This window comes from Dermacentor albipictus, unplaced genomic scaffold (genome assembly GCF_038994185.2).
Source record: "Dermacentor albipictus isolate Rhodes 1998 colony unplaced genomic scaffold, USDA_Dalb.pri_finalv2 scaffold_18, whole genome shotgun sequence".
Taxonomy (NCBI): domain Eukaryota; kingdom Metazoa; phylum Arthropoda; class Arachnida; order Ixodida; family Ixodidae; genus Dermacentor; species Dermacentor albipictus.
The window spans coordinates 2,978,769-2,989,142 of record NW_027225572.1 but is presented as its reverse complement, the minus strand read 5'-3'; the positions used below and the strand labels follow the sequence as shown (position 1 = coordinate 2,989,142).

The 10,374-nt window shown below is 43.9% G+C and overlaps 1 protein-coding gene across 2 annotated transcripts in view; it reads left to right on the top strand.

Annotated features, from left to right (window-relative positions):
* Nucleotides 1-208: 208 nt before the first annotated feature.
* Nucleotides 209-10,374, top strand: part of O-fut1 (O-fucosyltransferase 1) — a 266,792-nt gene continuing 256,626 nt past the window's right edge. The window contains exon 1 of one of the 2 annotated variants that reach the window (XM_065454111.1): nt 209-1,152. In XM_065454111.1, coding sequence (XP_065310183.1) covers nt 1,053-1,152 — 100 coding nt within the window. In that variant the 5' untranslated portion in view covers nt 209-1,052. The remainder of the gene's footprint in view (nt 1,153-10,374) is intronic. The other variant, XM_065454110.2, reaches the window with a different exon arrangement.

Genomic DNA, 10,374 nt, shown 5'->3' with positions numbered 1-10,374 from the left:
ATATCGTACTGTCATCTGCTGCTCGTGTGAAACATGTAATGACAGCGTGACGGAGACCGCTGTAGCGCTACCCAAGGCGAATCTTGTGAGGTACGAGTAGCTGTCTTCCTCGCATCGTGAATGACGCAAGGAGCGACGACATTTGCCAGCGTAGGTTTGTTGACTGTCTGCCGCAGTTTTGATGCGCGATACGATTGATGCCCTTTATGTGAGCTTGCCGAGCCAGGCCATGGTCGACAATGCTTGCTTGACACAGGCCCCATTTGTCCGCTTGGGTATTTGCTTGCCTAAAGGCGAACGGTAACGGTTAACTGCATTTAACACTATCGCTATCAAGTCCATCTGATGTGCCAGTTACAAGTCAAGGTTGTTTTATTTTGTAGCCCGAGAAGGTGATCGATTGAGTGAGTACGGTGTATATTTTGTCACCATCAAGGTGGAAGAATATGTGGTCTCTTTCTAGCAAGACAGCTCTTTTTTCACAGTGTATCGGTACAAGCTATGAGTTTGCGACAAGTAAAACCGTAAAACTAGGGCGCCTATGCACTCCTGTTCGAACTTGTCATTCGCTGGCTCCTACGTGACACATCACAACGTGTCCCTACTTACACATAAGCCCACGCCTACCCCGTCGTTTCACTAAGTTGTTTTATGGGTGTTTCTACCAGTTTTTATTCTGGGTGTACTTTCCTTTACGGGGCTAAGGGCAATGCTATCTGTGAGCAGCCAATAAACATGGCCTCTGAGATCTCCGCTTTCCGTGCCAATCTTTGCGGCTGTGATGCAGTAAAAGTAGAAAAACACACACACAACATAAACTGATGGACTATCAGAAAATCGCCACTTCAGATATATTTGTTGACTAGAATCTGGTCAGTCAATAAGACAGACAGGGCGGCAGACCCGCTCAGTCACACGTTGACGGGTACTCTCAGCACTACACCCGTGCTCGTACTGCTCGTACGGCTCGTGTCGCAAGCACAGTAGGTGAGGCAACCCGTCACCGGTGCCAACACGCAGCAGCCGCGTCCACGAACGGACAAGTTTGAGCAATGACGCCGGGCGGTTCGCTTGGAGTGCTGACTTTGTGGCTGTCGTTGACAGTGGTCTGTGGCGACAGGAGGGGATACATTCTCTATTGTCCCTGCATGGGTACGTTGTCCGTTTGATATTCGGCGCTGAGGCGTTTGTTATCGGGCCCGAAAAACGCGAGGCTGCGGGCCTTGCTTTGTTCGCACCGGGATGCTACAAGGGTGAAAAAATGAGGCAGCTTTGAAACTACCGTTCAGCGAATTAACCACTAACCTCGCGTCGAGGGCACCGGATCTGATTTTGACCGCGGCAGATGTTTGCTTCGATGGAAGACGGCATTGTGAATCGGAACATGCTTCCCTGCAGCTAACGGCGGTGCATTGACGCGATCGTCGTTCGGGTGTTCCGTCGCCGCTTCGGCTGGGCGGTCTCAAGTGTCGTTCTGCTGTGGGCAGCGTTTGAAAGCACCACATTCTCTATTTACGTACGTAGGTCTTCCTCCGTTCACAAGTGACTTCCCCAGGCCCGTTCCGAATGCGCGGCAGGTTTGAAAGCGCAGTGATATCCACCGGAGAGACATTTCTACGAAAGCTACGTGCATTAATTACCTTTCATTGTGAAAAAAAAAAAGGAAAGCCTTGAGCTTAAACGTCTGACTCGATGCGGCCATGTGCGTGGATGTTTGTGGCTATCGGTATGACATGAATATTCATTCGTAATGATGCCACACAGTTTAGTACATTTAAATTTCACGGTAAAGGAGCTACAAGTTTGGGGGGATCTGGTCGCTGATGTTGCCAGGTGGGAAGCATTCTGTCTCCTCTTGTATCCAGGGCACTACTAAACAGTGCCTAAATGTGCTTGTGGAGATGAACATTTCTTTAGTGGTCTGGAATGGGAACAGTAGCACAGTGTGGAAGATGAGGACAGACAAAGGCAAACACAATGACATAGCAAATTCCAATTGATTTCATTGTTGTTGGTATGCGCAGAAACCGTGACATTCATGGAGGATTTTGTTGCAGGACTGCACACTTAGTTCATTACCGCTTTCACGGAGCCATTTGTTGTTATCAGTTCTTTTTGTCGGGGTGGAACTTACGGTCTAAACAGAATGAGGATACACTTTTCTCCTGAAGGTGCTTCATCCCTTAAACCAAAGAACAAAATTTCGCTTTGACATAATCAAGCCTTTCGTCATCACCAAGCTGGTTTCCTTCATTGCAACAACTCTGCAAACTGAATGCATGGAGCTGCTCTGCGAAATTGCCATCCTTAGCTTTCAGTTTGCCTCAGAGTGGAGGTGGTGCTACTGGAATACAGGGATGGGACAATGTGACAATTCTATTCCAGTGCCTGTTGCGCTTCATCAGTGGTCATAGTGGTGTTCCGCCCACATTATCAGTGGGATCAGCTGGCCTTGAATGATGGATGATAAGAGTGGTATAGAAATGAAGGGAGTGGATCACTGCACTATACTGACCCAGTGGCTCATTCTCAACCTAAAAACACGCATTTAAGGAGGCAACAGCCTTCCAGGTATTGTGCTCAGCAGGAGCAGTACATATTTTATTGTTGGACTGAAAGCTGCCATTTTAAAAGCCTTAGAAGGTTACTTCTGCAGCACCTTTCCTTAAACACTGAGAATACACGGGAGAGAGGGAGATGCTTCTTAGTGAGTATATTCCCAAAGAATGTTTTGAAATGGACTTAATATGAATGGAGGTATAAGGAGCGCAATGTTTGTTTTCATCCTCAAAACAACATGGATAGCGATGCCCTGCCTCTGCGACTCCTTTCTTACCTTCTGTGGTGCACTTATGGTTGGCGTCTGACAAAAGTGCCCGAGAGGGACCAAGGAGCAGTATGGGCAGGATGACTACCACTTCCCCATTTGCTGGAAGATAGGAGTGTGCCTTCATTAATTTTGAATAAACAGGAGCTGGTGTCTGTGGGCTGTCTCTGTGGTGTCATATACCATGGGAAAATAGAGGGGGCCTTGAAAGCGGCAGATAAGAGCTGACAATCTTTTGTGCGAGAATGTGGGCTCCTTGTTGTGTGCAGTGGAATAATATTTGGCTCGCATGACAGCATTGTCGACAGATTGCAAACATTTTCTCACCATATTCAAAAAGTGTTGCACAGCCCCTCTAACACATGAAGTGAAAAGGGAGGACAGCCGTATATACATGGTTAAACTACTAGTGCGTTTTTGCTGCTGCAAAGTCATCTTGACAGCTGCCCTGTACACTCAATTTGGTAGCAAGCTCGATACATGAGTTGCTGACATGTCATTGGGATGCTTGCTTCCCTCACCAGGCCCTAGCAGGCATTTTGGTTAGATGCTGGAATTTGTAAACAGCACTATCCCACGTAACTTGAGCCAAACGAGCAATAAAAACAGCGCTAAACGACAGGACGAGTGAAGGGACACAGACAACGGCGCTGACTAACAACCAAAGTGTGTTTATTCCGTCAGTCAGCATATATATGCTCCGCCGCTATCTGAAACTACAGAATCTACAGGATAGGGCATGCGCAGGGGGAATGCAATTAATGAGATAAGAAGGCGATCTCCTTTGGAAGGAGAGAAATGGACGGGAGGCTTACACATGCATCACCACTAACGTGAATGTGGAAGGCTTCGGATATAAGGCGTGCGCGGTCATCACGATATTTTGACAAATATGTTACACCTTCGAAGGATGGCTTGCAGCCGCATTCATTGCAATGTAGCGACAACTGACTATCTTTTGCCCGTTTTTGAAATTTGTTGAAGTGCTCACGCATGCGGTCGTTGATGCAATGCCCCGTTTGGCCGATATAAAAACGCTTGCATGAAAGAGGGATCTTGTAAACCACACAGTCACAACAGCCAGCAACAAACCTCTGTCTGTGCTGTTTTTTACAACTTTTTTTGTTGTTATTGCTTACCCTATTAACTTGGTGGCACAGGCTACCTAACTTATTTTTGGCAGTAAACAGCAACCTGACACCTGCCCTACTGACAACTTTTTTGAGGTTGTGCGCAACCTGGTGAACATATGGTATTACCGCAACCACTTGCCGTGAGCGATTCTCGGACAGGGCAGCTGCTGACTGCTTTCCTTTAAGGTTCGCTACGAGGCTTTCGGCGATGCTGGTCAAAAGTGGTACCGAGAACCCTGCGAGCTTCAGTCTGGCTACTTGCTTTTCGAAGCTTACATCCACTTGGTGGTCACATGACCGGATGAGGGCCGCCTTCATGCAGGAACTTGCTATACCGCGCTTGACTATCTTTGAGTGCGCGGACGAAAATGGAAGAAGGTGCTGACGGAATAAACACACTTTGGTTGTTAGTCAGCGCCGTTGTCTGTGTCCCTTCACTCGTCCTGTCGTTTAGCGCTGTTTTTATTGCTCGGAATCATGAACCAACCAGCCCAAATGCGTACTCTTTTGAGCCAAACATTACAAATATTCAAATGCCACGTAGCTCGATAGAACCAAGTAATGTTTGCTGTTGCTTGGAGATACTCGGACTATTTTTTCATTTCTGCCTAGTTAGATAATTTCATTTCATTTTATTACCTTAAAAGCCCCATAGGGGCATTACATAAGGGGTGGGCATACATATATTTATTATACATCATTTTAAGAATAACAGAGCATAAGTTACAACACACGTGAAAATTAAGTTCATAATTCCATCTAGTACACACATAGATAGCATATCCTGTTCATTTTTTTATTCTAGAAAATGGTCTGTCAGTCTTTGCATGAATGTAGGTGCACAGGTTATGGCGGCAATTTGGTGGGGCAGGTTGTTCCAATCTGTTGCTGCGCGAAAGAAGAATGAGCCTGAAAAAGTGGTAGTATGAGTGCGAGGGCGGCCAACTTGGTACACGTGCCGAGTGCGATGTGATACACGGGCAGCGGGAATAATGTATGGTGGTTGATTAAGTGAAGTATGATAAAACTTATGAAAAAGAGAGAGAGTTGAGATGCGACGGCGATCAGCGAGTGTAACCAGTCCGGATTCTTTTTTCAGTGATGACACGCTGACATCATATGAATACGTTGAATGGATGAACCTTATGGCACGGTTTTGCACCGATTCAAGTGCGTTGATTAGATATGCTTGATGAGGGCTCCATACAGCACATGCATATTCGAGTTTGGGTCTGATTATGCTCTTGTAGGCTAGTAATTTCACATGCTTGGGTGCTTGCTTTAAATTTCGTTTTAAGAAACCAAGAGATTTATTAGCAGATGAGATGACGTTAGTAATATGTGTGCTCCAAGTCGAGTCATTAGTAAGGGTAACACCAAGGTATTTATAGGACTGCGCAGTTTCTACGTCTACATTATTTATTGTGTGTGGGTAAGCTAGTGGGTTACGTCGGTGGGAGAATACCACTACTTTACATTTATTTGGGTTAAGTGTCATTAACCAGCAATCGCACCATTGTTGCAAGCGGTTAATATCCTCCTGAAGGGAGATTTGGTCAGACATGTTAGTAATTGTTTGGTAAACGACGCAGTCATCTGCAAACATGCGAATGTTGCAGGATACATGCAGAGGTAAGTTGTTAATATATATTAAAAAGAGGAGAGGCCCGAGGACAGATCCTTGTGGAACCCCAGAAGCTACCGGTAGGGAAACAGATGGTCTGTTGTTAATAAGAACAAACTGTGAGCGGTTACTAAGGAAAGCTTCAATCCATCGCAATATATCGGGGTGCATGTTCGCTAGAGATAGCTTTAGTAATAGTCGTTGATGTGGTACCTTATCGAATGCTTTCGCGAAGTCTAGGAATACTGCGTCTGTCTGCTGGTTAGTATCTAGATTAGTGTGAAGATCATGAAGGAAAAGTACCAATTGCGTCTCGCAGGAAAATCCCTTGCGAAATCCGTGCTGTGAAGAATGAAAAAAGTTTCCTGCGTCTAAAAATTTCATAATTTCTGTATAAATGACATGTTCCATGATTTTGCAAGGTATGCTTGTCAGTGAGATGGGGCGATAGTTAAGTGGAGAGTTCTTGTCACCTGATTTGTAGATGGGAACAACCCTCCCCACCTTCCAGTCATGTGGTATGATGCCAGATGAGAGTGACTGCGAGAACAACAAGCACAAATAAGCAGCAGTGATGTCTTTAGTATTTTTTAACACTTTTGAGTTTATGTTATCCACTCCAGCTGAGGATGTTAGTTTAAGATTGTGAATTAGAGACAAAATACCATCGGCAAAGAAGGTTACTGATGGCATGACACTAGTTGAGTTGTTAACTGTAGAGGGAAATGACAAGCTAGGTTCATAGGAGAAGACTGACACAAAAGCTGTATCAAAAAGATTAGCACATTCAACATCATCGACCGTTTCACCGTTCTCGTTGACTAACGCAATACTGCTCATTTCCCGAGGATTGATCACCTGCCAGAACTTTCTTGGATTAGTGACCAGCATGTTTGGTAGATCTTCGTGAAGGAAAGATTGTTTTGCCTCCCGAATAGCTGATAAGTATGCACGTTCCGCTGCGTAGTATTTATCCCAGACGCATGTGTTTGTCGTGCCGTTTGCTGCACGGTACAAACGTTTTTTTTTATTATCAAGTCTCTTCAAAGAATTGGTGAACCATGGCTTCTGAAGTTGCGTTTGAAACGTTATCGTTGGAATGAACCTGTCAGCTAGGTCATTTATTTTTTCTTTGAACCTTTGCCAGTTGGTATGGATATCGCGTTTGTTAAAGGATGCCTCGAATGAAATAAAGAAGTCGTACAGATTATCGTGTATAGCCTCGTAGTTGCCTTCGTTATAGAGATGTCTTTTGAAGTTTCTGGCATGGAATTGTCGCAAAGTGAAAGGCGTGAATAACCTTATGGTCGCTAATTTCCTTCAGATATGTAATTGACGATAAACTGTCTGGTCGACTTGTTAGTATTAGGTCTAATACGTTAGCTGTGTCTGGTGTGACGTGCGTTGGATCAGATACAAGTTGAGCGAGGTTAAAATTAAAACAAACATCAAGGAAATTTGTTGCTTCTGTCTGATTTACGAGAGACGAAAAGCCGCTCGCCCTTATTACTATTAATTAATTAATTAATACAATTGATTTTAATTAATTAATTGACTTCTCAAATATTGTAATTAGATGAAAAATGACATTGTGAAAATTGTAGAGTGACATGAAAAGCTCCTCATACAGCCTTCTGTTACTCGATACGTTCTACGTAAAAGTTTTTTTCGAGCGAGAAAGAAGCCCACGAATACACACGAAATTGCTGTGTGAATGGCCACTCGAGGCCTTCACAGCAACAGTCCTTTCAATAAGCTTCTGTAGCTGAATTTACTTTGGACAGAGGGCGTGCTCATGCCTACATATCGCTGCTGTGTGCAAGCCTTTCACGTGGCCACGTTTTGCCCACAGGCAATGTCTGGATGTAATTTCTTGAGGTGAATGACTGGCTATACTTCTGGGCTGCAGCAGAGAGTGTGAGCTGGTTACTTACAGCAGAGTGTATTGTGCTTCATTCACTCCTGCCAAGTAGGAAGGCATGAGTGCAGTGTGTGCCAGCACACAGCAGAGCAGCACAGCTCTCTTTTCTTGTTTGCCATTTTTGACTGCAGTATGTATTTTTTTTATGCTAAAAAGGCTACCTGCAATATGAACACGTTACCTTATGTAAAGCTTGCAATAGTAGACGTGCAGTTGTAGCACTTCTGTGGCCTTGCGCTTTTGCGCAAGATAATTTTTTTCAGCTTGACGAAACAGTTTTCATGGCAGTATCCCACATGAAAAGTCCTGAAATTTATGAGAGGCACGTAGTATTCCATTCCATTGGCATCATTATTCATTTGTATAGTTGCCGAGCTTCTGGAGAATGGTAGTGACAAAAATAAGTATTGATACTCCTTTTCTAAGAGGAAATTATACGTATGTTGTTTACCGACAGCGGTGTTTGACAAGATACGAAAGCAAATATTGGAACTAATCTCCATGTTTTCGTTTCCCTATGTAGCTGGCATTACATAGATCAAGTTGCTGAAGCTACATTTTGTGATGATCCCCTTTCATGTCTGTTATATAGGCGAGGCAAGTGTTCAATCCCAGTGATAACAGCAGCATCCCAGCCATTGACAAAGGGCAGCAATAGTACGAATTGAAATCAATTATTGATTGCAAAACACAGTCCCAGTTGTATGAATTCGTCATTTAGAAGCATGGGAAAAACCTATCAGTACCTTTTAAAGATCCCTAGATATTGTCACAAAAATGCCAAATTCCTAAGTTGGTTTCAAGATCCCTAGATCTAGGCATAACTTTCCAGAGTTGGCATCACTGGTAACAGGTGATCCCCATGAGTGAGCTGTAGTGCTCCCAAAGTCTGCTGCAGATGAATGGGATGTCGTGTATCACCCCATATTTTCAGGAAACAAATTTTGTTCCATGCTTATTAGAGCAGTGGGCCTCTTCATTTATCCGTCCCTGGCAGTCCCAGACTGCCCGAGGCGGTTCTTTCAGCCCATGAGTATTGAGTATGCAGCATGTTAAGCAGTCCTGGACAGTCCAAGACAACAAATGGAAGAGGCTCAGTGCCTCTTGCTGCTAAGGTGCTCTTACAAAGCTTAGTCTTGACTGAAAAGACCGACATTGACATTGTGTCAAGCAGCAGTCAAGGCAGTTGGCACCTTGTCACCTCCTGCCAAGACTGCCTTGCCAAGGAAGCATGCAGGTAAAAAAAGGCCTGATGAATGCATGTTAGTGCGGAACATAAAGGAATGTAACTTGTCCCGTTCTCTTTTGTGCTGGCATGCATGCAGTACCAACTTGCCGTGACAACCACTTTGCTGAAAAAGGGCCATTTTGTGGTAATTTATGGTGTTGCACTGTCCTTTGTGACAGTGTGTTCCTATGGTATCGCAAAAGTGGTGGCCTCCATGATGTGGCCATCTCACACAAGGAGGGCAGAACATGAGTTAGTATAACTAAATATTAGTTAGTTATACTTACTCTCTGCAGCAGAAATGAAAATGTGAAAGTAAGTTTTTGAACAATGCCAAGGTTGCAGTGCTCGGCAGCAAGCAAGACCAAGACAAATTCTCTTCTTGCCATCAGCATGAACAAAATGTTTGTTTTTATGCACTTGGGGTGCATTTTCAGCTAAATAATTTTGATACAGAGTAGCTTACAAATATGGAAATAAGTCGTTTTCCAAGATCAACTTCTTTCTTAATTCTCCAGGCACTCAGATACGGTGCACTAGATGTGACCTCAATGGAAAACTGTTCCTGTTAATTGTGAGTACCTAGTGCAAGTATTTTCTGTTCTCTTGCTCAAAAGCAGCCGTGGCATAGTAAGGAGACTGCTCGGCTTAAAAATGCACGGTTGTTTCAAAACCGTGCAAGATATATTTTTCTTACGTCCCATCAGAGGTTCACAGGCAAGGAGTAAGTGCAAGAAATACGAGGTCAAGTAACAAGTCAACCAAAGGATTCCAGAGACTGACGTCTGCATCGCAACATGGACAGTTGCCATCCACAGCACATGTTGCAGGCAGGTCAAGCAACACCAAAACAGCTTGTTTCTTTTATAACTGTGAGGACTACCCCTTAGTAAATGTGGTAAAGAATTATCACCATGGGAGAACAAAGTTGTACAGTGCCTTATTCACTGTTGAACAAAATAGCACCAACCCAACAACTACCATATTGTGTGTCCCTTGACTGCTAGGTATGTCCTGGAAGACACTTAACATTTCTGTGATGCCAGTCTGAACATGAACCAGGCAGGTTCTCTTTAGCTGGCTTTTCGAACTTGGTAAATGTGCAAGTAACAAGTGCTGTGTTAAAGGCCAATCAAACCATTATCTTCATAAACAGTAAATGTATGAGTTCATGGCTTTCCTAACCACTCCCTTGTACATTGACTTGGGGATGGTGGGAAAAAGCATATATTGGCAACCAAGGTGGCATTTCAGATGTATTTCTGCTTTCTAAAAGAAGGAAAGAATTAAGTCCACTTTTGGGGAATATACACATCCAACTACATGTTTAAAAGCTAGATCTAAGCTTAAGAACTAGGAGTGTTTACTGAGTGTCGACCATTTGAGTGGCACTGTCAATTCCAGTGTCATGTGTTTCAATGGCCATCTAAAACCAGTGAAAATATTGACGTTCTAGTTGGATGGGACTTTTCACGTGACCGTTGTCCAGAACAAAACATTAAGGATGCTAGAGCCTTGTTTATTTATTTATATTATTGTAGAGGCAAAGAGTACATTACATAGGGTACTTGGTGCATGTATGACAAAGTAATACTACAAACAGCAGCAGTGCAATTATAAAACAAGCCATAATTACAGAGT